The following is a 27,793-nucleotide window of genomic DNA, read 5'->3' as shown; positions in this document are numbered from 1 at the left end:
CCTCTGGAGAAAGTGACACAGGTGATACCTTTGTGGGGAGGCTGGGCTGATCCCCAGGAGATGTCCACTGGTCGCCTGCAGATACTGGAGGCAAGCACACCTGATTGGGAGCAAGGTCTCAGGGCAGCACGAGCTGCCCTCATCCCATGCTCAGGCCCCTGGGCCCCCTCTCCCTTACATCCGAGGGGGCAGTGAGGCTGTGAGGTAGGACCAGGGCTGCCCAGGACCCCTGCGCCCCCTGCCGAGAAGGACAACGAGGTGAGGCTTACTTGCCTTGAGGGACGTCCACGTTGTGTGGATAAAACATATAAAACTATGTAGAAACCATCCATAAATGCAGGGGAGAGGACGAGGCCTGATTGTAAACTCGGATGGAGCTGCTACGGGTTTAAGCCCCTCATGACACCTGCTGGAGGAGCTGCCATTTGTGACCTGGATTCCTTCTGTCTCCAGTCCTACCTCTGTCCCCTGAGCAGAAGCCAACCTGAGGCGCCGCCGCATCCATGCTTAACTGTACTCATCACCACTGCCATCAACAATGGACCCAAGCCATCGGGGTGCTCCTAAGGTGGGCTCGGGGTGGCCCCTCACCCTTCAGCACACTCTGGAACGCTTCAGAACACTCTGCATTCCCCTGTGTGTTCACCTGAGGGGGCCTCTACCCACACAGCTTCAGCCAGCCCTTTCCTCCTAATCACCCCAGGACCCTTCCCCTTACTCGACCCCTCGGAACCACCCCTGTTAGGCCATTTCTTCAGGGCACTTGGACCCCTGCCTCAGCCGAGCCTCCACTGGTCCTACCACAAACACTGGAGCAGGCAGCATGAGGGCCCCAAGAAGCAGCCCTCCCTGCCCCAGACCTGGCCTGGCCACCCACCTCAGCCCTGCCAGGCGTGGGTGCCCTTGGAGAAGGAGAAGTCTGGACGTAAAGGCAGCCGCTGGCCAGGCGCTCTCCACGTGGCCTGGCCCAGATCTGGGGGGGTCCGTATTCCAGCATAAGGCCTCCCACTCCTGCTATGGGGCTTGGGGGGCCTCTTACCTTTGGGGTGAGGTACTTGGTCATAATCTCTTTCCCTTTTTCTCCCAGTTTTTCATCTGGAGTAACTTCATATTCTGCCTAAAACAGAAGGAAGAGAACAATGATAGATTTCCTCACAAGCTTCTTTTTTTTTTTTTTTTTTTTTTTTGTCTTTTTGTCTTTTGTTGTTGTTGTTGTTGCTATTTCTTGGGCTGCTCCCGTGGCATATGGAGGTTCCCAGGCTAGGGGTCTAATCAGAGCTGTAGCCACCGGCCTACACCACAGCCACAGCAACGTGGGATCCAAGCCGCGTCTGCAACCTACACCACAGCTCACAGCAACGCTGGATCGTTAACCCACTGAGCAAGGTCAGGGACCGAACCCGCAACCTCATGGTTCCTAGTCGGATTCGTTAACCACTGCGCCACGATGGGAACTCCCTCACAAGCTTCTTAGAGTTGGAGAACCTTAGAGGTTCCTGCAGAAGACATCCTGGAGGTCGCCTTACCCATCTCCTCTTGGGCAGGGCAGGGAGCTGAGGCCTGGGGAGGAGAGGGGCCCCGACGTCCAGCTGACTCTGCTGCAGCCCAGGACGTGCTAGAACAGCAGCAGCACGTGAGAGTCACTGGGAGCAAACGCTGGTGCTCGGGCCCCACCCTGCACCGACGGAGTCAGGCCCTCTGGCATGGGGGCCGGGCAGCCAGGCAGCTGGGGTTGAGAACCACCAAGCTAGGTAACTCAAAGGAAGCCCCTGGAAAATAACAGGAGCCACCAAACTGTAAGGTCCTGAGAGGCTGCCTGAGATCACACAGACCCTACAAGCAGCCTGACTTGGGACAGTTTCTTCAACCTTGGTAAAATGCAGATGTTGGAGTTTCCAGGTGGTACAGTGGGTTAAGGACCTGGCATTGTCGCTGCTGTGGCTTGGGTCCCTGCTGTGGTGCCAGTTCAAACCCTGGCCCCGGAATTTCCACATGCCTCAGGTGCAGCCAAAAAATAGCAAAGCAGATGGAAAAAGCACCTATGTGTAGAGTGATTGTGCAGAGAAAGTGTGATAAAGCCGGGCACACGATAAATACTCAATTAATAGTTCCCTTACAGAGTTCCCATTGTGGCTCAGTGGGTTAAGCACCTGACTAGTATCCATGAGGATACAGGTTGGATCCCTGGCCTGTGAGTTAAGTGTCCCACGTCGCCATGAGCTGTGGTGTCGCAGCTCGGATCCTGCATTGCTGTGGCTGTGGCATAGGCCGGCAGCTGCATCTCTGAGTCAACCCCTAGCCTGGACACTTCCCTATGCTGCAGGTGTTGCTGTAAAAAGCAAAAATAAAATAAAATTAAATAAAATAGTTCCCATACTTATCATTATAATCACTACGCTCTGCAAGAGAGGACAACAATACGCACTGCTGTACCTTTTACAGCTTTTCAGTTGAGAAAGTGATCACACGGAGGTTTTTCAGATGCTCTTATTTGAACCTAAAAAGAGCCCAGGTAGTGACACGGGAAGACAGGGGAGGGCAGGGGCTGCTGGTGCACCCCCCCATCCGCATGTAAAGATCAGGGGGTCTGGCAGAGTTGCCCAGCGTCACTCAGGGGGACGTGGCAGGGCCTGGCATTGGACCTCCAAGCTCAAATCCCTTCTTTAACACCAAGGAATTTAGAACCCAGATTGCTGGCCGAGCCAACGGGAAGAAAGAAATGAGGCCTTGAAAGACAGACCGTTTTATCTCTCTCCACCCATGAGGGGCTCCTTCATGGGCACTGACCCACTTGCCAAGTGGATAAAAGGCCTCGAGTTAAGGAGAGGCCTGGGTGAGCCTGCCTTTCTCACTTAAACAAGGGAACTAATTGCAAATTGTTTAAAACCACGTGGGGTTAGAGCTCTGTCTCCCTGGCCTGGTTCAAGACAGACTTTCAACCCAGCCTCTGGGGTCAATCTCTCCCCAGGCCAGCCTGGAAGACCCTCCCGGGCTGGAGCTGCATCTCTAAGGGGACTGAACACAACTGCTCACCTATTTTCCAGGGGGGAGGAGAGATGCTCCCAGAGCCCAGCTGCCCTGGAAACCCTGCCTGGTGGTCTGGCGCCCCGGGAATATACCCAAAATGCTTTGCAGGGCCCAGGCCACAGGCAAATGGCCGACTACCTTTGGGGGTAACTCAATCCCATGCAGAACCCTGGATTTGCACTGTCCCAAAATATATCCGGGAAGGCGGCTCTATTTAACCAAACGGAGGCCCGAGACTCACTAATCAGCCTCAATAACCAGCTGAAAATATTATTGCTCTGGGTATTAAAACCCACGTTAAAAAAATAACACCACTTTCAGGTCAGCCTCCTCCCAGCAGAGGCCCGGCTGGGCAGCTGGGCGCCACGGTTCCACAGGGAGGCAGCCGGGAGCACGCGGGGACAGGCACCCCAGGCCGGGATCAAAAGCCCTTTCTTTGAAAGTCCATGTCAGGTCACCACCACTTGAAGAGCATTTGTGTTGGGAGGCAGAAAACCAACAGAAGGCCTCCAGCTGGGCTTTCCACACCGATTAAGTCACCTGGAGTGACAGGCCGTGTCTCCACGGTGACCCCCGAGAGGGGCTCATGGGGGACCCGTTTTAGAGGCCACCTACCGAGCAAAGGCACCATGGCGGCTGGGCTGGGCGGGCAGAGCCCCCGCAGGTCACACGACCCGAGGCGGGGGACCACCCGGGAACCCACGGCTAAGGGAACACTCTCGCCCAGGTAGTGGGCAAAAGCTGCTGAAATCAGCTTAAACCAGAAAACATGAGCAGCAAATAAGAGGTTGGGTTGGGCCAATGGCCTAGAATTTTACAAGGAGAGTGGGCTCTGGAAGTGGCAGCCAGACAACAACTTCAATGAGCAGAGAGGTAAACCGCATGCAAGGATGCCCACGTGACCTCCAGCTGGAAGGGTTCTCCCCGCCCAGAGACGGCCTGGGCTTGTCCCCTCCCCCTCGGTCCAGCAGCGGGTACACGCCATCCTCCCGGCTGTACGGCCCAGGACACCTCCTCCTGCCCAGCGTTCAGTCCTAAGGGCCAGGATTGAAAGAGCTCCTCCAACAACCCACGGGGGACGTCTCTCTTCCCCAGATACATGCACGGTGCCAGCCAAGGGAGGCATGTCCTGAGCCCTCTCTCTGCACCGTGATTGATGCCAGACGCGGGAATGGCCTTTGGGGAGGAGGGGCTGTAACACAAAGAGCAAACTACTACACTGAGTTAAAGCAAAAAGAATCATTTATATCCACGCCTGCCAAGGAGTATAAACATCTGTGCACACCCTAGTTCACAAGCCGAGTGTTTCGTTCTCTGGGCCAGCTCCAGGCGCATCAGCCGTCTCAGAAAACGCTCAGGAAAGCATGTCCTCGCTGTTAAAACACATTTCCCTCGGATGATTTTTCAAAACACGAAGCCTGCAAACCGGCACAAGGGGGCCTGCCATGCGTTCACAGACGCCGGCCCTGGTTCACAGAGCGGCGTCTGAGCTGAATTCCTCTCGGCCTCTGACTAACTTGAGATGTCACCTCCTTCTCCCGGGAGACCTTCTCCTGCCCTGACAGGAAGATGAAGTCAGAGCGGCTCTGAGGTCTCGCCACCTCCGGCTTCTGTAATTACCGATGTGGTCAGCTTTTCCAGCGTCCTCGCGGTGGGGGCAAGTGACGCGGCCGGGGGCTGGCAGTGCGGCTCCCGTGGCCCTGGCTGGAGAAGCACCAGCGCCTCCCCCGGGGGCCTGGGCGGCGTCTTGCCTGTGTGGACTGTGAGGGCTGGGGGTCTCCATTTGTCCCCTGGAGTCACTCTCTGCCCCGCTGTGGGGACTCATCTGCTGGCTCCCTCCCTGCCTGGGCACCCCTGGGGGTGGGGGGCTCCTGGACCCCCTTCTGAAGCCCCAGCTCTCGCAGCTGTCTGCTCCCACTCCTGCAGGGATCAGCCCCCTCCCCTGCCAAAGAGCCAGTGGAGGCAAAGGCTCAGGTGACCACGACAGCCAGGACTCACTTCCGTACCTGGCCCAGCCCTCTGTCCACAGCCCTTCATCAGGCTCTGTCTCATCCACAGCTGAGCAAGCCATCCCTCTCTGGCGGGGACCCTCACTGAGGCCCTGAACAACGCTGCAGTGGGTCCTCCCCCCTCCCGTTTCCCCCCCCCAGTGAGAATGAAGATGCGCTGTAGACGGGGGTTCCTCCCCCCAGGGCCCCAGGACCCGATGGGCCTGGTCAGCCCCAAGCCAGTGCCCGCCTGGACAGTGTTCTCTGATCTCTGGCTCCACGTGAGTCACCCCCTCGGGCCTGGGTCAGGAAGGGGCTCCCATGGCCCAGATTCCCTGGGACGGGCCCTGAGAGAGAAAGGAAGGAGGAGAGGACCCCTGGCCACGTGGAGTACAGACAGTGGTGGAGTGACCCCAAGGTGGCGGCACCACAGCCACCAGCTCGAGCGACACATCTTGGTGGAGGAGAACTTGGAAAAGTAGTTAGGAGGGAAGGGTGCTAAGCCTCTCCTCCGGGAGGTGACAGATTTACTAGCCGCAGGTGGTCCCATGGCAGAGGGGCTGTGCTCTCACCTCCTGTCTCCCATCTCTCTTCTGGGAGCCTCGGCCCTGAGGGGCTCTCTTCCCCTCCTACATCCCACTCCCACCCCCGCCGCCTGCACTGCCCCTGGCACCGCCTAGCTGCTCCTCCCCTCCCCCCAGCCCCTGGAATTATTTCTCTGCCCTCACTCCCCCTACAGCTCAGAAGGCCACCATGCAAAGGTCTTTCAGTTCTAAGTGGAAAGAATCCCAACCTAACCTAATTCAGGCAAAACGGTAATCTCTGCGCTCCTGGAGCCAAGGATGGAATGAGCAACCGAATTGTGGGGAAAATGGAAATACTGCCTGGCCCCACACAAAGGAACAGGGGCATCAGCCCATCGGGAACCCACTCGTGTGTGTGTGTGTGTGTGTGTGTGTGTGTGTGTGTGTGTGCGTGTGTGCGTGTGTCTCATTCTCCCTCAGTGCTGCCTGGCTCGCTCCACAGGTAAGAAATACGGCAGGCGGGTTTACGAGAGAAGAAGTCTCTAAGCCCCAGAGAAAGGACTCATTGACCTGCACTGGCTCACAGGCTCATCCCTGCTCCAGTCAGCTGTGGTTTTCAGGTGACATCATTAAGGACATGGCAGCTTCACGCTGTTTGGGACACACACTGTTTGGGAGTGTGGGTGGGGCACCCAGGAGACTGGACAACCCCATAGATGTCCACTCTACGAACCCACTTTATAAATGGTACTTTTTCAAGTTGACCCTGCTCCCCAGGGTCTGGCTTTACCAGCTGTTCTGAGGCTTTTTAGCTCCGTCTGAACAATGAAGAATGATTTCCACCCAACCCCCACCTCTTTTGGGAGATCACAGCAATGATAGAAAGACAAAAAGAGATACTAGGTATAGTTCAAAAATAAGAACAGCAGAATATTTAGTTTCCCTGGTGAGGCATTTCAAATCATATTACAACAAAACTTCAGGGTAATGACATAATCTGAAACCGGGTAAGAGCCCGCTAATTTCAAGGGATTTTCCATGGTTCTGGACTGATGACTATCTTAGAGTAACTTTCAGCATCGCTTGATGTGAGATCCCATTCACTGTAACCGCATCTTTGTAGTCGCCAGTCTCCAAGATGGAGATTTTAAGAATCCCTGCCCCCTGCTATTCAGTAGCTCTTGAGAAGGCTCTTTCCAGACTTGAATGGGACTAACCCATGTAACCACTACAATATCAGGAATATGATAGCATGGAACCCCTGAGATCAGACTGTAAAAGACACTGGAGCTTCTACCTTGCTCATCCGGATCACTCGCTCTGGGGAAAGCCAGACATGTTAGGAAGACACTCAAGCAGTCCATGGAGAGGCTCCCATGGGAGCCAACTAAGGCCTCCAGCCAACAGCCAGCACCAACCTGCAGGCTGGGTGTACACGCCTGGAAACAGATGCAGCTTTCAGATGACTGCAGCCCAGCCAACATCTTTATACAACATTTACAGAGACCTTGGGCCAGTAGCCCCTCAGTTAACCACTTCCAAATCCTTGACCCACAGAAACTATGAGATAAATAATCGTTTAATACTATATCAAGCCGCTAAGTTCCGAGATAATAGATAATGAATACTTGATAGGTATCTGAAGTCATAGCTGGTATCACTTACTTTGCTTAAAAAAATATTCTTTCTGGGAGTTCCCGTCGTGGCTCGGCAGTTAACGGCTAGCATCCATGAGGATGCGGGTTCGATCCCTGGCCTTACTCAGTGGGTTAAGGATCTGGCATTGCCGTGAGCTGTGGTGAATGTCACAGACACGGCTCAAATCCCGTGTTGCTCTGGCTCTGGAGTAGGCTGGCGGCTACAGCTCCAATTGGACCCCTAGCCTGGGAACCTCCATATGCCACAGGTGCGGCCCTAAAAAGACAAAAAAAGAAAAAAAAATGTTCTTTCATGTTCTTTCTGGAGGAGTTCCTGTCACGGCACAGAAGAAACGAATCTGACTACGATCCACGAGAATGCAGGTTCGATCCCTGGCCTCGCTCACTGGGTTAAGGATCCGGCATTGCCGTGAGCTGTGGCGTAGGTTGCAGGTGAGGTTCTGATCTGGTGTTGCTGTGGCTGTGGTGCAGGCTGGCAGCTACAGCTCTGATTTGACCCCTAGCCTGGGAACCTCCACAGGTGCAGCCGTAAAAAAAACCAAAAAAAAAAAGTTATTTCTGGAGTTCCTGTCGTGGCACAGTGGAAATGAATCCAACTACTATCCATGAGGACATGGGATTGATCCCTGGCCTCGCTCAGTGGGTTGGGGATCCCATGTTGCTGTGGCTGTGGCACAGGTCAACAGCTGTAGCTCCAATTCAACTCCTAGCCTGGGAACCTCCATATGCCACAAGTGAGGCCCTAAAAAGCAAAAAAAAAAAAAAAAAAAGTTCTTTCTTTTCAATCTTTCATGCAATTGGAAAACTAGCTCCATGAGGGCAAGAACTCCTCCTGCTCCCTCTGTAGTTTCCAACTGCTGGAACGGAGCATGACACATTGGAGTCTGTCTATAAATGTGTGCTGAGTAAATCGCACCCAATACGGGCCACACCTCCCCCATCCCAAAGAGAAGAGACCTGAGAATTTTAACTCATCCCACTTGGGGACTGGAGTGTTTTCAAGGAGCTGAGATGCCATCAAGGCTCCCAGAAAACAATCTAAAGAAGTATCTCAGTCGTTAAGAGGTCCATGGCAAGACCCTATTGGGCTTTGGAGGTTAACATGAGCCTCGAACCTCTTCCGATGCCCTGCCTGGCGGGGCAAATCTTTACCATCCAGGAGCCAAATCCACTCAAAGGCTTGACTTGGGTCATGGACTCTACTTCTCTGTGGGAAGGCAATAGGGGATCCTTCTCAGGCTCTCAGGAGCCTTTTGACTACAGAGTCTCAGGGCTGAATTACCCTGCAGTCTGAGGAATGATGCACAAACTATTCTGCTGCCCCTGCCCCTCCAAATCACCCAGGCCCCATTTTATTTATTTAAAACAATTTTTAGGGCCACAGGTGCAGCATATGGAGGTTCCCAGGCTAGGGGTCAAATCAGAGCTGCAGCTGCCGGCCTACACCACAGCCACAGCAACGCAGGATCTGAGCCGCATCTGTGACCTACACCACAGCTCTCAACAACGCCGGAGCCTTAACCCACGGAGAGGGGCCAGGGCTCAAACCCGCATCCTCATGGAAACTAGTCGGGTTCCTTTCCACTGAGCCACCACGGGAACTCCCAGGCCCCATTTTAAAACAGCCACTGTCTTCCGGTTGAGACTCTCAGTCCTCAGGACTGTGCAAAGGAGCAGCCCTTCCTGGGAGCTACGTCAGAGCCCAGCAAGGACGGGCTATTTTTAATAAACGCCACTTGGTAGACGTTCAACACAGAGGTGTGAACGGTGTGGATGGCACCGGCTCAGCCGGCGGGCACTGGAGCTGTGAACACCACCGGGGACACCGCCACCTCCTCCCTCCTCGGACCTTCAGTCAGAATGGAAGGGGAAAAAACGTATTTCAGGCGATCGTTGCGCCAGCCCTGGAAAACTCAATAAAGTCTTCGTGCGTAAAAGAGGTGCTTCAAAGACCCATCATTTGACGTCAGGATGGGCAATGAAAGGCCTTGCTAATTCCCGGAGATGCAGACAAAACGTCAGGGGATGGGGCGAGCCTCTCGTGAGCGGCGCCTTCGTTAAAGCGTATGTCAAGAGCATCTGGCGCGTCAGCACGGGGAGCCAGACTCGCGTTTCCTTTCCAAAAAGAGAGCTCTTGGTACAGACCCAGCGAAAGGGAACGTCTGCGCGACCAGAATGAAAAGAGGCATCTACTGGATTTTTCTTCCTCTTCTCAAACTGACTGTTAGCGTCTAAGAAGACACGTGGCTGGAAAATTCCACTGGCTCCTGGGCTTAGCCTTGCCCTCTCGGCCGCATCAACTCTCCAGACAGGTCCCGAAGCTGCCGATGCCACATCTCTTCCAAACAGGGAGCAGCCTGGGTCCCGGGCCCAGACTTTGGTCCTCGGCTCCTCCATCCACGTTCACCTCCTTGCTGAGCTCATCCAGCCCCTGGCTCTAAAGACCAGCTCTAGGGTGACAACTCCCAATTTGCTATTTCCATCCCAGAACGTTCTCTCAGACTGCAGATTCGAACAGCCACCTCCTCTTAAACATCTCCACTGGGACGGACGTCTGACAGACGCTTGAAGCTGGCTGTGCCCTGAATCAAGCTCCCGAAGACCCTTCCTCAGACAAGCCTCCCACAGCCTCGCCCTCCCTTCAACCTTCCATTTATTCAGGTCAACACTAACGCTTCACTCTCACTTCAGGGCATCAGAAAATATTGTTAACTCTGCCTTCAGAATGTGTCCCCAGTCCTACCGCCTGTCACCACGGCTGGCTGCTTCCACACTGGCTTGAGCAACTAGCAACTACCAGTTCTCCACCATCAGAATCCCCCACTCTGAACCTGTACCCCCCCACCCCGTCCCCGCTGCCCGGTAGCCTCTTCCCAATACAGGAGCCAGAGGGATGCTTTAAGCACCTAAATCAGGAGTTCTCGTTGTGGTGCAGAGGAATTGAATCCGACTAGTATCCATGAGGAGGCAGGTTCGATCCCTGGCCTCGCCCAGTGGGTTGAGGATTCGGTGTTGCCGTGAGCTGTGGTGTCGGTTGCAGATGTAGCTCGGATCCTGCGTTGCTGTGGCTGTGGTGTAGGCTGGCAGCTGCAGCTCTGATTTGCCCCCTCTAATTTGAACTTCCATTTGCCACAGGGGTGGCCCTAAAAAGCGAAACAAAAACCACAAAACCAAAAAACCCTAAATCAGACCATGCCACTGCTCTGCTCAACCCTCCAGCAGCTCCCCTCTTCAATCACAGGCAAAGTTCTTTAATGGAATGAGGTCTTGTGTGATGGTCACCCCTCTTAGACCCCTCTGTCCTGGCTCCATCCACTCCAGCCTCGGACACCCTGCCTCTGGGCCTTTGCACTGGCTATTCCCACCTGTGCGCTCTGCTACCACGTCCTTCCGGCCAGCGCAACTCCTTCTAGCCCTCAGTCACATGTCACCCTCTCAAAAACATCTCTGTTGACCACCCTATGAATGCCACAGCCAGCACCCCAGCTGCATGCTCCCAACACCCCCCCAACCTGATCCAGTTTTTCTTTCCCCATCACCGTCTAACATTCCATGTCATTTACTCACTACGCTTATGGTTGGTGGCCTCTCCCTGGATAGAACGTGAACACTGTTAGGGCAGAGATCTTAGTCCATTTTATTCACTGATTTATCCCAAGGGCCTAGAACGGTGCCTGGCAGACAGTATTTTTGTGAAATGAATGAAAGACTGAGAGAATGGTCGGGAGCATGGGACTGCTCTTCCTGCCCCAAGTGAAGGCCTTGCCAGGGTCATGGCTCTGGGACCCCATGAAGAAGGGAAACCAAGACCTGGGGCCTGCTAAGAGCTCACCAAGCTGCCTGGAGCCCTGAGGCCTCTAAGAGCCTGGAAGGTGGGCTGCGCTGGGGACTTTGGGTGGATTCTTGGCCAGCAGCCCCCAAGTCTGATGGCCACAAAGGCCCTTACAGAGGTGGCTCCCCAGTGGTGTGAAATAGGTCCAAACCTGTCAACTCACACCCAAATCAGACTACAGAACTCCCCCAGCCTGGCTACCAAAGTGGGCTTGTGACAATCATGACAGCTTGGCTTTTTGGACTCCTGGGTCTTGTTTTAAAGAAATCCAATCTGGGAAAAATATGGCACATCACTACACAAGGTCATGATGAGACTGCAAACGGATTCATGGTAGGTCTACTTTTTTTTTTTTTTTAAGCAAGCAAAGACTTTATTAAAGGAAAGCAAATAGCTCCCAGGGCTACTTTGGGCGGGGGGGAGAGCCCCCCAGGTCTACCTTAAACAACAAACCTACCCCACCACAGACCCTGGAAAGCCACCTAGAGGCAGCATGCATGATGCAGAGACTGGACCGGGGGCCATAAAACCTGTTCGGGCCGTCCTCTGCCGCTCACTCTTGGTATGACTCTGGCCAAGTTACCAGCCCCCAGTGGGAACACGTCCTCAGCAGTGCCCACCTGTCAGGTGTGGCGTCGTGAGGGATCAGAGGTGATGAGCTCCACATATGCCACCAAGAGACCTGCCGTTAGTGGAGGAGGCAGGCATCCAACTCAAGCCCTGCTGGCTGCACTCACTGGGCACCTGTGACGTGCAGGACGCTGCTCTGTGTAAGCCTGGGCTCTCCTCAACACTGCCACCACCATCAGGTACAGCCGTGTCCCCGCTTACAGATGAAGGCGTGGGGGAGAGTAGGGTGGAGCTCTGCCCACATTCTCCGGGCGCCAGCATCTGCCTCAGGGGCCTGCATCCCCCTTGTACCATTTCGCCAGCACAGCCAGTAACGAGGCTCAGGTGCGTGGCACGGCCAGCCACCCAGAGGGATAGCAGACGGGGAAGGCTCCAAGGGCAGAGTACAGGGGGACCAGGGGGCATTCACCAGGCAGAGGGGTCCTGGAGGCATTTCAGGCAGCAAGAGGGAGGGAGTCCGAGAGGTTTCAATCAGCTGGGCAAGTCAGATCCATCACAAGCAGGATGGGGCCAGGATGCAGGGCTAGAGAAAGACCGGGGGAAGGCCAAGGACGAAAGGGCAGCAGGGGTGGGCTGGGGAAGGTCTAGTACGTCAGCCACAGAACTGGGGCTTTGTCCTGGATGTCAGTGTTTCCTAACCCTGGACACACCCACAGTACAGGCCTGGGAGATTTAAAAAGTGCCTGACGTCTGGCGCAAACAATGGCCAATCCAGTGGTAGTGGGCACCCTAGTGCCAAACTGTAGTCTCCAAATACCATTTCCCAGTAAAAGGAACCAGGCTCCTTGGAAAGATGATGAACTCCAGGTGTCGGGTGGGAAATACACAGGATGAGCCCGGAATATTGCATCTACCAGAGAGAAGGCTGCTGAGGACCGCTGGGTCTTTTCAAGGGCTCAGAAGCCAAGCCGAATGGTTCCCACAGGCCAACGATGAAACCATTGAGCACCGGTGCATAAAAATGCCCCAGTTTATTTTTACTTTATTTTTTTGCTTTGGGGGCCCACACCTGGAGCATTCTGGAAGTTTCCAGGCCAGGAGTCTAATTGGAGCTACAGCTGCCAGCCTACACCCCAGCCACAGCAACGCCAGATCTGAGCCATGCCTGTAACCTACACCACAGCTCATGACAATGCCAGATACTTAACCCACTGAGTGAAGCCAAGGATCGAACCTGCATCCTCATGGATATTAGTTGGTTTTATAACCCACTGAGCCACAATGGGAACTCCAAAATGGCCCATGTTTAAAACTAGTTAAAACACTAATTGGTTACCACTACTGGAGGATGCTAATGAGCCAATTTGGTACTTTGGAAAGAATCAAGCATTTTCTTGCCTTTTTTTTTTTTTTTTTGCCACACCTATGGCATGTGGAAGTTCCCGAACCAGGCATCACACTTGTGCCACAGCAGTGACAATGCTGGATCCTTAACCTGCTGGGCCAACAGGGAACTCCCAATCCCCTCCTATAGGAATTCTACCACCGGGTAACCAAACAGTAATTGAAAGGAAGTGTTTCCCAGGATGCAAAAGAAGAAGGAACAGTAGCCTGAGAATGTCTCCATGTTACAACCGCTAATGAATCAACAGGTGTAGGGGCTGAATATCAATGGCTGCTACCATCTCAAGAAGACAGACAATCACATAGGTCCCCAAGCAGAAGAGCATGAAACCACTTACGATGTCAGTCCCACCACCACCAAACGGAAACTCAACCTGACCAAGTTTCCAGATCCAATGAGCAATTTACAAGAAACACAGAGGAACCTATTAAGTGATACACGGGGGTGAGAAGACAAAATTCAAACTGTGGGACGCTCTTGGAGATAGATGGTTGTAAAACTGTGAAAACATGCATTTATAAAAAGTATGAGGAAATCAGAAACTTCTACATGGATGAGTATTTGATGCTAGGAAAGAATTCTATTTTTTTAGCTGTGATAATGCTATTGTGGTTTTTTCAGTTCAAGAGCCCGCCTCGTTTAGAAATACATCCTGAAATGTTTACAGATGAAACGACATAAGTGAGATCAGCTGCAGAGTGCTACAGAGGGGAGGACGTGGGTGAAACAGGACTGGGCGTGAGTTCGTAATTGTTGAGGCGGGGTGAGGGCTGCATGGGGGTTCATTATGCTGCTCTGCGGACTTTTACTTTTTATAGTTTGAAATTTTCCATAGTAAAGAGTTATGAAAATACGAGGCCCCATCCCCAGAGATTCAAGTTAATGAGACTGGGCTTCAGCTCAGGCACTGGCATGTTTTTAAGGCGCCCCAGGTGTTTGTGCTGCTCGGTTGAGGCTGAGAACCATGGAAATCGCCCGTGCGCGTCATGCGAGATCCTGCACGGGGACCAAGACAGAGGCTGTGGAGGGGAGGGCACGGGGCTGGGAGAGGTCAAGGGGCCAGGCATGTGGTCCTTGATCAGGCTGGGTAAGGAATGATGGGAAGGGAGGAGCCAAGAACAAGGCAAAGATTTCAGGCTTGGGTGATGGAGGGTGCCAGTCACTGGAAGAGGGCACCTGCCAGCACTGGTAGCCATGGGGACCTGGGGAAAGATGCTGAGTTGGCTAAGGAGCTGTTGACTTGGAGGGGCCCATGGGACTTCCAGTAGGCACATTCAGTGGACAGTCTGGAAAGTAAGTCTTGAGATCCACAGTGAGACCCAGAAGCAGACAAAGAAACTTGGGGCCCACAGGGCTGTCCCCCAAACCAAGAGAGAGGCCGGGATGCCAATGACGGCATTAGAGCCTTTAGGAAGCAATAGCACCTTGGCCCCCTGACTTGGAAAGTGCGCCTGGTCGACCCCATTCCTTTCAGGACCGACCTCCATCCTTCACCTCCACACGCCTTGTCCACCTTCTGGACAGACACCCGAAGGGCAGTAGGACAGAATGAGGTGCCCTGCTGTCTGGAACAGGTGCTGGGGAACTCCTGCATCTCCCTACATCGCATCCTAAAAGCCCACAGAGATCAACCAGCATTTTTCTTTTTCTTTTTTTAGGGCTGCACCTGCGGCATACGGAAATTCTCGGGCTAGGGGTCGAATCAGAGCTATAGGTACTGGCCTATGCCAGATCCGAGCCACTTGAGATCTGGACCACTTGAGATCCGAGCCACGTCTGCAATCTATACCGCAGCTCACAAAGATGCTGGATCCTTAACTCACTGAACAAAGCCAGAGATCGAACCCACATCCTCACAGACACTATGTTGGGTTCTTAACCCACTAAGCCACAAGAGGAATCCCCTACTGTTTTTTTCTTAAATTGAAGTCTAGACGATTTACAGCGCTTCAGGCATAAAGCAAAGTAATTCAGTTACATACATTTTTTTCAGATTCTTTTCCATTATAAGTTATTATAAGACATTGACTATAGTTCCCTGTGCTATTCAGTAGGTACTTTGCTGTTGATCTATTTTACATATTGGAGTGTGTATCCCATATTCTCAATTTGTCCCTTTTCCCTTCGGTAACCATACTTTGTTTTCTATATGCGTAAGTCTATTTCGGTTTGTAAATGCACTCATTTGTATCATTTTTTAAAGATTCCATATATAAGTGATATGATATTTGCCTTCCTCTGTCTGACTTCATTTAGTATAATAATCTCTAGGTCCATCCATGTTGCTGTGCATGGCATTATTACATTCTTTTGATGGCTGAGTATCATTCCATTTGTTAAACAAATGAATGACCGATAGATCTGAAGGCAGTTCCCCTGGTATCAGTCACGAGCTGGGTGCCAGCAGCCAGTACAGCCAGCAGCTGTCAGATTGGCTTGAAATGGCCAACATATGCTCCTTCCACAAACATTTACTAAATGTCTGTATGTGACAGGCACAATGCCAGGCAGGGGTGAACTGGAAGCCCAGGGTCCGGGCCTCGGGGAGCTTGCATTCTAGTGGGCAAGCAAGTGGGAAACAAGTATGCAAATAAACACAAGCTTTGGAATTTGAGAAAATGGGTGCTCAGCTGGAAAAGGGGCCTGGAAATCCAAGAGTTACCATGGGGTGTTGGGAACACCACCCAGCTTCCTAGGTGCTCTTGCATAATAGCCAGGATCTTGGAATCAGAGAACTGACAGGACCTCAGCAACAGCGACAAAGGCCCAGAGGGAGAGGTGGCCCTCCACAGTCATGCAGCCGGTGACAACCTGGAGACACGTCTGCATTCGCAAAGGCTGCACTGGCAGTTTCTCAAGCAACATGTTTGTCCTCTATCTAAGCTGTGTGGTCTCTCTTTGCACAAAAATGATTGCTGATCACAAAGGGCCCAAGGGCTCCCCCCACCCCAAGGAGCAGGGACTTACCACTGAGTCCAGGAACTGAATGTAAGACTCCAGCCCAGGTCTGGTTTCGCAGAACTGCCGGAAAAGCAGCCTCCCAATTGGCTGTTTGTCACACAAACTGCAGTAATCTCTGTCTGGAGACAAGAAAAGAGGAATGCATGAGACCCAGGGAGGGCCAGGCAGAGCCATCAACCCCACCTGGACCCTCACCTCAGACAGATGGAGCAAGGTGACTGGCAAATGCTCAGGACCCCTTGTCCATCTCCAGGCTCTGCAGACTCAGAAGGGTCAAGGTCAGTGCAGAAAAAGGTGCCAGTTATGACCTAGCCTCTACTCCCCAGCCCACTCCCTTTCTGATGCCCTGATTTCCATATGGAGACGCCAGCAGTTCCAGGTCTATGACTCCGTCCTGGCTGACTGATCAGCATGTCACTTTCCTTGGTTGCATGGACTTGATAAGGGTGGCAGGCATATAACCTAAGCTAGTAAAATCAGCGTGCAGCACAGACTTGGCCTAGGCATGCTAAGCCAAGGTGCTTGCTCTTCCTCTGGGTGCTGGGGTATGAGGGTGTGAGGCCAGGGTCTGCTGCAGTGTTCCTGACAATGCGAAAAGAGCTATTGTGAAGATGAGGCTGACCTACAGAGGAGTTCAGAGCTGGGAAAATTACAAGTAGGTGCTCGAGTGAAGTCATGAGTCTCTGGATCACACTATGCCTGCAGCCCAAACCACATCTGAAAAGCTTATTTATGAGCATTATTTAGGGCAATTTGAAAAAATTTAAAAATGACTTGTAATTCAAAACATTCTAATGAATACAGCAAAAAAAAAAAAAATTTCATATTTACCAACTGGAGCAAAGCTCAGTCTTAGGATGCTTCAAATTATGAACACCCTGCATTCTGAGGAGCTAAAGGCTCAGAGACAGGAAGTGACCAGCCCTCAGCCTCTCAGTAGCCAAAAAAGTTCTGAAGAGGAAATACAGTCTAAGACTCAAAGTCCCAGAAGACTGAAGACCAGGGTTCTAGCCAATGGTTTGCTGGGTGACTTTAAGCAACACACTTGCCCTCTCTGGGTCTTAGTCTTCCTCTGAAAAGTGAAGGTGCATGTTGGAGGTAAAATGGGAGGGTCCTTTCTGACTCTTCCTGCAATGATTCTCTGGCCAGGAAGATGCTCAAAGGTCTGGCTGAGGCACGTTGCCTTGATCCTCTAAACACTGAAAATGAGCCCTTTGATTCTGCAGCTGCAACAGGAACCAGGAGACTTCGTGGGGAAGCCGAGAAGAGGGTGAGGTAGATCTCGGTTAGAACTACCTGGAAGGAAGGAAGGAAGGTTTATCTTTGCCAAGAGCAGAGGAGAAGCCAGGACAATCATCCCCTCAGAGGGGTTTCCCTGGACATAAGGACACAACAAGGAGACAGGAACAGAGCTGTCACACTCGTTCACTTTCATACCCAAGGAGTTTATCCACGGGAGGTACAGCCATTACCTGTAGGGAGGGTGGTGGCTGTGAGCCAGGGCTCTGGAACTAAACCAGAGTCAAATCCCAGCCTCAATACTCAGGGCTTGTGTGCCCCAGGGCAACTGACCTGACACTTGATCCCTCAGTTCCCTCATCTGTAAAGTGGGAACAATAATTGTATAAATAAGACAAAGCAGAGAAAGGCCTCAGATCAGAGCCTGGCACACAGGAATTGCTTAATAAACACCGTCTGTTATCATGGAAGGAGGGGAGGGGCCTGTCCCATCTCCCTGCTCTTGGGGAACCTCCTCTCTCCAAGTGTGTAGAATTCCAGCCACCGTTCTAAGGGAACAACTCCTCCCAAGCCTCAGGGATGGGCATGTGACTCAGTCCTGGCCAATCAGAGCCCTCTGCCTCAGGGCCTCCAGGATGGGTTCAGAGCACATGACCCAGGGAGCCCTGGAATCCTAACAGGGTTTTGGCTAGTACTTCCAAAAAAGACACTTGTTCCTCTCTGGGATGACAATGCCTTAGGACTGGTCAGCTGAGAGCTACCACAACATCACAGGAATATCACAGGAGCCCCTGAAGGCAGCTCCCAAGGCCCTGCGCCCATGTGGTTATCCACCAGTCTTTGCTTAAGCCAGTGGTGTTGGAGTTTTGTCTCACACAATTGAAAGAGCAGGTGACCAGGGCCAGGGAGTTTTATGGCCCACTTCTCCTTTCATGGGCAAAGTGCCCGAGGGCAAGAACTGTTTTCGTAGGCATTACCAGTTCTAAGTTTACGGAGGCTCAGAAGGCACTCACAGATTTCTCATTCTCTCTTGAGCAGCCACTGATCAACATGGACGAGCCCCTTGGCCCCCTCCTCAAGTGGTTTGGGGGCTACTGCCTTCACTCAGCCTACCTTTCTGCGCACAGATGGTTCGGGAATAGCCACTCCAATAAGCACTTAACCTACCTCAGAGCGTGGCAGGATTGGTGGGGATTGGGAATGGGACAAGGTCCCAGACCTCAGGGATCTTGGACTCTGTTGGAAAGGGGGTGTGGGTGTGGGTGAGCAGACAAGATCCCAAGTGACAGTAATAAAATGTCAAGTTAGCTGAGTGTTATCGTCACCCACAGGAGGGAGTCTGGGGGGAGGGAGCCCACAGGGTGACAGGCCTGCAGCCTGCACCTGTTAGCACAGCTACAGGCAACCTTGCTGGTCCCTTCCCAATCCGTGAGCGTCTCCAGCACAAACAAAACAGAGTAAATTACCGTGTGACCCACTCCCACTTCCCTTGCTCACGGCAGAGAGTGCCACATTGCTTATGTGATTTGAGCAGGGGGCCCTCCCGCATTTCCAAAAGCAATTATGAGATTTCATGTACCATATTGTGATTCCTCAAGGGTTCATCTGACAGGGTTTTTTCTCTCCATATGGCGTGTGCTGTCAGTATGGAAACAAGGCCGTTATAAACTCACAGCGCAGTAAACACCATGGGATTCCAACACAAGCTGTCAGCACCTCAGTTCTGTGCCTCCCCCAGCTGTACACAGGATCCCGGGCAAGAAAGGCATGCGTTGGAAGCCCAGGAAGAAAGAAAAGGACCAGTGATCATCTATTTGGATGCTTTTCTCAGCTTTGAATAAAGACACGTGGCCCTATCTTTTTGAGGGAGCACGACCCCCACCACCAAAGTCAAAGGCCAAAGTCTGCAGTTGCTTTAGAAAGGGAGAACAAGGAGTTCCCACTGTGGCACAACAGGATCTGGGGCGTCTTGGGAGCGCTGAGACTTGGGTTCGATCCCCAGCCCAGTACAGTGGGTTAAGGATCCAGTGTTGATGCAGCAATGGCTTAGGTCGCGACTATGGCTCAGATCTGATGCCTGACCTGGGAACTCCATATGCCTCGGGGTGACCAAGAAAGAAGGAAGGAAGGAAGGAAAGAAAGAGAAAGGAAGGAAGGAAGGAAGGAAAGAAAGAAAGAGAAAGAAAGAAAGAGAAAGAAAGGAAGGAAGAGAAAGAAAGAAAGAAAGAAAGAAAGAAAGAAAGAAAGAAAGAAAGAAAAAGAAAAAAGAAAAGGAGAACAAGGCCATAGATAAAAGAATATGAATTTGGAAATTGAAAAAAACAAGAATTTGAAGATTGATTGAGGTGACAGGAAGAGGCGCAGATCAAAGTTCCTGATGTGTCAAGAACAAGTCCAAGGGGCAGGCCCCTTCTGGAAAGTCAGAGGATGCTGAAGTTGAAAGTACCGGTTGCTGTGTAACGTGTCTTCAGACTGGACCCTTTCTGAGGGGTTTCTACAGAAGGTGGCCATGCTGCTGAAATACCGCTTGGAAGCGCTCTGCCCACAGCCCTCCTTCCAAGGGTGTCCTGTTGGGGTCGGCGGGGAGGAGACCCAGGACAGAGGGGCAGAGTCTGCCTCTGAATCTCCCTCTCAGGCAGGGAGGACCCTGGGATGCTGAGCACAGAGGCATGCACGATGGTTCCCCCCACACATACACACCTGCTCTTCTGAACGTGAAAATCCTGCTTTGGGCCACATCCCTCATCAGTCTTTCCCTCCAACCCAGAAAGAGCCTGTTGTTATGTAAGATAGGAGGGGCATCGGGCTCCCTGTGCCCAAATCATCTAATCATTCCAGCCTATTCTTTTGGGTCCTTCCTTCATTCAACATATGCTCTTCCAAGGTCTCCTGCTTTTTGATACTAGAAGATCCCTTCAATTTTAAGGCTCTTACTGAATTCAACATCTGGTGTGTGGATGAGTGGATGGGAGGAGACCCACCATATACACGTTGGCAGGTTAGTGATCCAGGAACGGCCTGGTGTTAACAGCGGGCTGTCAGCTGAGACCAAGAACAGGGGTGTGGTCTTTGCGATGTGACATCTGACCTTGGCTGCAGTAATACTGGTGTGGTGGACACAGCACCGCGAAGCTTGTCCAGAGGAAGGGGATGGAAAAGGGAGTCCAGAAAGCCCATTATAAGCCCAGGAGGGTGGGGGGAGATGTGCTGGCAAGGCAGGCTGGGCTCAAACAGGAAACAGCTGAACTCCAAGGCCAAGGAGACTGGGATAGATTCACTGTCCCACTGGGGCATCAATGATTTTGAAGCACGAATGATTCAAGTGCAGCCCACAGGAAGGTGGACAAAAATGGGGTGGGAGGAGTTCCCATGGTGGCTCAGCAGAAACAAATCTGACTAGTATCCATGAGGATGCACGTTCAATACCTGGCCTCGCTCAGTGGGTTAAGGATCCAGTGTTGCAGTGAGCCGTGGTGTAGGTCACCAGAGACGTGGCTCACATCTGGCATTGCTGGGGCTGTGGTGTAGGCCAGAAGCTGCAGCTCCAATTCGACCCCTAGCCTGGGAACTTCCACATGCTGCAGTTGTGGCCCTAAAAAGACAAAAGGAAAAAAGGGGGTGGGAGCAGGGAGCCTGAGACATTTAAGGAGGAGGTCACTGGACTGGGAGCTGCTCCCGCTTGCGGTGCGAGCCTCAGCCTTTGGGCAGCAAAAGCGCAGCCCCTGCGGTTGGGCTCCTGCTTTGGTGGGAAGCCGAACTGAATTGGCTTTAAGAAAACCAATGTGTCATTTGTTTCTTCAAGGGCTTGACACCTCTCAAGCATGCCCATGGCTGGCCAGGAAAGACAGGACTGGCCCTCGTTCCCACAGCACACAGACCTCTGCTCGCCCAGCACCGTTCCCTAAAGCAAGTTCGCAGACACTGGCAGAGCCCCTTCTGGGCACTGCATTCCAGGCCCTGTCAGGGGCATCTGTGAAGGGTGCATCCCCACAGGCTTCATCGTTGTTGGAGCAGTTTGCTGAGCAGCTGGGCCAGGAGGGAGGCACAGTCACAGACAGAACTGGGCAGGGCAGCCTCTAACAAAGCTGCATAAGCAAGACAGCCAAGAAGTCAGGGGAGGTGCCCTGGCTGAGCAGGCACATGCTGCTCTTGTGATGTCGAGCTGGTTTCAGGGGTGATGCCTATGGGAGGGCTCGTGGGAGCATAGGAATGGGAGTGACGGGGTTTCCAAAGGCAATGCAAACTGCCAACAGGGAGAGGCGAGTGCTGGCGTAGAAAGAGAAGGTCAAAGCCAGAGAAATGGGGGCCAGAGGTCAGGGGGAGAAGCAGGGAGAAGGCACAGTGGGGATAAATCCCCAGGTGAGAAGCCAGGAGGGTGTGGAAAAGCCTGGGACAAGTGTGTCAGGCTAGGCTAGGGCTGTGACCACTGCAAGGAGCGCTTAGGAATGGCTTAAAGTGTATGAAGTCTCCTCAAAAAAGTAATACAATTCAGCAAGTCCACTGCTGGTTATTTATCCAAAAGAAAGAAAATCGGTATTTCAAAGAGGAATTTGCACTCCCATGTTCACTGCAGCACTAATCTTAACAGCCAAAATGTGGAAACAATTCAAATGTCCATCGACCAGCCAATGGATTTTTTAAAATGTGTAACCCACATGCCTATGGACAATTAATCTTCAATGCACGAATATACAATGGGGAAAAGACAGTCTCTTCAGCAAGTGGTGTTGGGAAAGCTGGACAGATGCATGTAAATCGATGAAGTTAGAACATACCCTCACACCACACACACACACACACACACACACACACACACACAACCACTCCAAATGGCTTTAAAGACTTAAATATAAAACAAGACACCATAAAACTTCTAGAAGAGAACACAAGCAAAACATTTTCTGACATAAATTATTCCAATGTTTCCTTAGGTCAGTCTCCCAAAGGCAATAGAAATAAAAGCAAAAATAAACAAATAAGACCTAATCAAACTTGGAAGCTTTGTACAGCAAAGGAAACCACAAACAAAACAAGAAGACAACCTACGGAATGGGAGAAAATATTTGCAAATGATGTGACCAACAAGGGCTTAATTTCCAAAATATACAAATAGCTCATTCAATTCAATAACAAAACAAGCAAACAACCCAATTGAAAAATGGGCAGGAGACCTGAATAGACATTTCTCCAAAGAAGACATCCAGATGGCCAACTGGCACATGAAAAGATGCTCAACTCTGCTAATTACTAGAGGAATGCAAATCAAAACCACCTCACATCGGTCAGAATGGCCATCATTAAAAAGTCTACAAATAACAGATGCTAGAGAGGGTGTGGAGAAAAGGGAACCCCCACCCCTCACTCTTGGTGGGAATGTAAACCGGTACAGCAACTATGGAAAACCATATGAGGGTCCTCAAAAAACTAAAAATAGAGTTGCCATATGATCCAGCAATCCCATTACTGGGCATATACCTGAACAAAACTATAATCTGAAAAGATACATGCACCCGAATACACATAGCTGCATTATTTACAATAGCCAAGCCATGGAAACAACTCAAATGTCCATTGACAGATTAATGGATAAAGAACATGTGATCCACACACGCATACAAACACACACACACACACACACACAAATATTATTCAGCCATTAAAAAGAATGAAATAATGCCATTTTCAGCAACATGGATGGACCCAGAGATTATCATACTAAGTGAAGTAAGTCAGAACAAGACAAGTATCATATGATATCTCTTACATGTAGAATCTAAAATACAACAAATTGGAGTTCCCGTAGTGGCACAGCAAAAATGAATCCAACTAGGAACCATGAGGTTGCAGATTCGATCCCTGGCTTTGCTCAATGGGTTAAGGATCCCACGTTGCAGTGGCTCTGGTGTAGGCCGGCAGCTGTAGCTCCGATTAGATCCCTAGCCTGGGAACCTCCATATGCCGCAGGTGCAGTGCTAAAAAAAAAGCAAAAAAATAAAATAAAAAAAAAACAAGTTTATGAAACAGAAACAGACTCACAGACAGAATAGACTTGTGGTTGTCAAGGGAGGGGGGAAGGATTGAGATTTCGGGATTAGCAGAGGCAAACTACTGAATGTAGTTTGTATAAACAAGGTCCTACTGTCAACACAGGGAGCTATATTCAATATCCCTGTGATAAGCCACAATGGAAAAGAATGGGAAAAAAATATACATGTGTGTGTGTATAACCTCGCTATGCAGCAGACATTAACATAACACTGTAAATCAATTGTACTTCAATAAAAATTTTAAAATGTAGTATATACATACAGGGGAATATTATTCAGTTTTTTTTTTTTTTTTTGTCTTTTTAAGGCCACACCCATGGCATATGGAGGTTCCCAGGCTAGGGTTCGAATCAGAGCCTACTGCCAAAGCCACAGCAACTCAAACCTGCATCCTCATGGATACTAGTCAGGTTCTTAACCAACTGAGCCACACCAAGAACTCCTATTCAGTCTTTTAAAGGAAGGAAATGCTGCCACATGTGATGACATGGATGAGCCTTGATGACATTATGCTGAGTGGAAATAAGCCCATCACAAAAGGACAAACACTGCATGACTCCACCTGCATGAAAAAGCTAAGAGTCAAATTCACAGAACCGGGATTGGGGAGCTGCTGTGCAACGGGCATAGCATTCCAGAGATGCAAGATGACTAGGTCCTGGAGATCCGCTGTACCACACTGTGCTAACAGTTAATAACTTAAAAAAGGTATTAACAGTTAGATCGCATGTTAAATGTTCTCACCATAATAATTTTTAAAAAAGAGAATGGCTTATAAAATAGAATAAAATATTGCCATCTGCGACAACATGCATGGACCTGGAGAATATTATACTTAGTGAAGTTAAGTCAGAGAAAAACAAACACTATACGATATCACTTACGTGTGGAATTTAAAAGATAATACAAGTGAATCTATATACAAATCAAAAACAGACTCACAGACATAAAAAACGAATTTATGGTTACTAAAGGGGAAAGGGAGGGAGGGAGGGACCAATTAGGCGTATGGGATCAACAGATACAAACTACTATATGTGAAATAGATAAGCAACAAGGATTTATTGCATAGCCCAGGGAACTACATTCCGTATCTTGTACTAACCTATAATGGAATATAATCTGAAAAAATACATACAATCACTGAATCATTTTGCTGTATGCCGGAAACTAACACAATATTGTAAATCAACTGTACTTCAATTTTAAAAAAGAGCAAGAACGGTTTAAAGCAAATGGACAGAAAGTGAAAGGTGGCTGGGGAACAGGAGGTGATGCACAAAGGCTCAGGAATCAGAGCAGAGGGTTAACGGAGGGGGAAGCCAATCTACTCGGTAATGAAGGTAACTGAGAACACAGGGGCAAGCATGCCTGCACACCCGCACAAGGATGCAACACACACGTCCTGAAGGTCAGGCACAGTCTACCTTCAAGGTCGGGCATGACACTGCCCAAGTTGTCAGCCAACAGAAGGTGCGACAAGACAAGCGCCCGTCATCACCTCCACCACCTCGTGACGTTCGGGTGTTTGCTGAGAGCTTCCTCTTGTCTCCTGTCTGTTCTCGTAAGAAGCCACTGACAGTACCCTCACCTCAGGCCTGTTGCCAGGGATTCCAGCTGTCGATTAAACGTTTGTGTGCCTCCCAAATTCCTGCTGGAAACCCAATGCCCAACGCGGCGGGATACGGCCTGGGAGGTGATTAGGTCATGAGGGTGAAGCCCCCGCAGAATGGGATTAGTGCCCTTAGGCACGAGGGCCCAGAGAGCTCCCTTGGCCCTTCTGCTGTGAGGACACAGCGAGAAGATGGTGGTTGATGAACCGTCCCCTGGACGTCCAGCCTCCAGAAATGTCAGAAATTAATTTCTGTCCTTTCTAACCCATGCCGTTTGGGGTATTCTGTTGGAGCGGCACAGGTGGACGAATGCTATTCAGTCTTGGGCTTCCTAAGGCCAGCTCCTGACACATCACAGGGCAGTCAGAGGATCAGCACCACACAGGAGCCCCCCCGCCCAGTCTCAGCACACAGCAGGTCCTGCGCAAACAGTAGTCATTCGGACATCACACCTCCCCTCCGACACTCAAGAAAGGGTGGCTTTCACTTCTTCAAAGATTCGGAAAGGAAATGGGATGTAGCCGCTGAAAGGGGTGGCGGGGCGACTCTGGATCAGCACCAAAGAGGGCGAAGCCAAGGCTGCTCCTCCCAGCGAGAGTGCTGACTCCAGCCCCGGGAGGGCAGGGGCCAGGGCTCTGCAGCCCTTCTCCCCCAGCTCCGAGCCTCCCTCTCAGAGAGAAGCCACACGTGTCCCCACAGCACATGGCCGGGGTTAAACTCTCACAACCCACAGCCAATTCCTTCAAGACTCAGAACCCCCAGTGGACTCAGAAACAGGAATGACATTGATAGTGAAAATAAATAAATGCTGTCACTGTTTTCATTCTTTTCAAATGACATGAAATGGGAACATACTTTCTTAATTAAGAGCCTGTGGTATGTGGCTGCTTGGAGGGTCACCAGATTTTCCCAACCGAAGGCCAGAACTCAGGCAGCGGGGACAGCACGGCTCCCCTCTGTTGGCTACAAACCCCCATGATGGAGGCCACCACGCTCCCCTCATGGAGCTGGTGCCCCCCCTCGGGGGATGGGGGCCAAGGAGAAGTCAAGGCAGGAGGGGAGGGGGTGTCCGAGACCAGATCCTGCTGCGGACTGTTTTCACGGTTGCCCCAGGCACACCTTGAACTTGGGCCAGGGAAAATGCATGTTCCATTTCAGAAATAAGAGCAAGAAAGGCAGCTTCCTGAGGAAATGGAAATGCTAACACCGGAGCCCTTGGAAATGAAACCACATGTTTATGGTACCAGGGCGGTGGTGCTGGGGCGGGGCTTCCAAAAGGGAGGCCTGATTCCTCGAGCCATCGCTCTACCAGTTGGGGGTTTCTTTGCTTTTGTTTCATTTTATTTTATTTTACCAAAATACCAGGTTTGGGGGTTTTGGGTTTTGTGGTTTTTTTTTTTTTTTTTTTTTTTTTTTTCTTGTTGGGGCAGGAGTCCTGAGGCAATTTAGGAAAGAGAATTGAAGAGACGGGTTAGTCAGAGGCCTCAAGCCCTCCCTCTGCTCCATTTGAGGTCTCAAACAATCAACAGAAAAGTGAGTGGAGAACAGCTTTCTCTTTAAAAGTGCTGCCAAAGCTGGAAAAAACAATCAGGCGTTTGCTCCGAGGAAAAGGCTCTCTGACGTTTGAAAGGCAAGATAGCATCACGGATAACGGCAGTTCTTCACAGCCCGCCTCTTGGAAGGAGCAGGAGAGGAAAAAGGAAACATTTGGTATTTGGTTAGCAACAGCTGAGTGGGTTCCTATTGCTTCGAGAAAGATGTTTTTATGTGAATAAAAATGACATATGGCACATTACACAAACACACCCAAACCCAGCCCCATCTTCCTGCGCCTTCTGTCACCCTCGTTCTGGTCCCCAGCTTCCCTGAATGTCTTGTACTTGTCACATCGCTGCAGAATCAAAACCATTAAGCTTAGGTCTTAAAAGGTTGGTGACACCTGGGCAAGTCGCATGTAAAACCCACGGAGTTGGAGGGAAGGTTTGGACCTGCGCTGCCAGATGGGGGAAGCAAGGCAACATGGGGTGGGGAGGTGGGATACGGGGGCGGGGGGGGGGGCGCTCTGGTCTATGGATTTCTGAAAGGAAGAGACGAGGCGGCTTGAAGTGTGCTTCTGGGGGGCCCAGGGAAGCAGCCCCACCTCATTGTGAGGGTTCAGGTCTCTGTCCTGAATCCACTGGGGGCAGTCACAGCTCAGGAGATACCTAGGGGCTGGGCGGGAGAGAACGCCAAGCCTATTCTGTCACCCGGGGCTCTCTGGGCAATGATGGGACCCAGAGGCAGGCAGTGACCGCTCTTATCCTCACGGCCAAGAAAAGCAAAGCTAGAGAGAATGAGATGGAGCACTGGGTAGATGCTGGGTGGGGGGTAGGTGGACCCAGACGCTGTGTGGCAGTGGAATGCTGGCATGTTGGAAGAGCTGGGCACACCATTGGGACCTGGGTTCCAGAACATGCTCTTTCACCGGCCGTCTCTCAATGAGGGGCCCAAACTACCAGGCTCTGAGCCCTCTCTTGTGCTGAAAGCCCCCCACTCTGTGGCCATGAGCCTTTCTTCCAGGCCAGCACAGAGGGAACATGACACCCACAAGGTGTCAGCAGAAAAGGCGCTCAGCACAACAGCAGGGGAGGCTCTGACAAATGCCAGGCAAGAAGGAGACAAGAGATATGAGTGACCTGGGCTTGTGTGCGTTTCTCTAGATTTTCGCTATTTTTACAAATGGGGAAACGATGGTTCTAAAAACACGGCTGCAAAATCACCAGGATTAGGAAGGCCCTGGCAAGCAACGGAGCTGTGGCCACCAGACATGTCCCCCTGGGGTGCAGGGCTGGGGTAACAGTGGGTGCTCAGAACCCCGAGGGTCACCCTGCCGGGCCTGCGGTGGGGCCTTCCCGGAGTAGAACCAGACCTGCAGGAAAGCCCAGTGGAC

At 51.4% G+C, this 27,793-nt stretch overlaps 1 protein-coding gene across 2 annotated transcripts in view; it reads right to left on the bottom strand.

Moving 5' to 3' along the window:
- GRK5 (G protein-coupled receptor kinase 5) overlaps nt 1-27,793 on the bottom strand; it is a 233,900-nt gene that overhangs the window by 50,078 nt on the left and 156,029 nt on the right. Inside the window, exons 3-5 of one of the 2 annotated variants that reach the window (XM_084995690.1) lie at nt 18,784-18,842; nt 15,972-16,084; nt 1,040-1,117 (exon numbers count right to left, since the gene is read on the bottom strand). In XM_084995690.1, the coding sequence (XP_084851816.1) occupies nt 1,040-1,063 (24 nt within the window). In that variant the 5' untranslated portion in view covers nt 1,064-1,117; nt 15,972-16,084; nt 18,784-18,842. The remainder of the gene's footprint in view (nt 1-1,039; nt 1,118-15,971; nt 16,085-18,783; nt 18,843-27,793) is intronic. The other variant, XM_001928584.7, reaches the window with a different exon arrangement.

Source organism: Sus scrofa, chromosome 14, assembly GCF_054392235.1.
Source record: "Sus scrofa isolate SSC_HxYL_T2T_F1_AM1 chromosome 14, Sscrofa_HxYL_maternal_Yorkshire_Landrace_v2.0, whole genome shotgun sequence".
Lineage (NCBI taxonomy): Eukaryota > Metazoa > Chordata > Mammalia > Artiodactyla > Suidae > Sus > Sus scrofa.
This window is presented reverse-complemented; position numbering and strand designations above follow the sequence as displayed.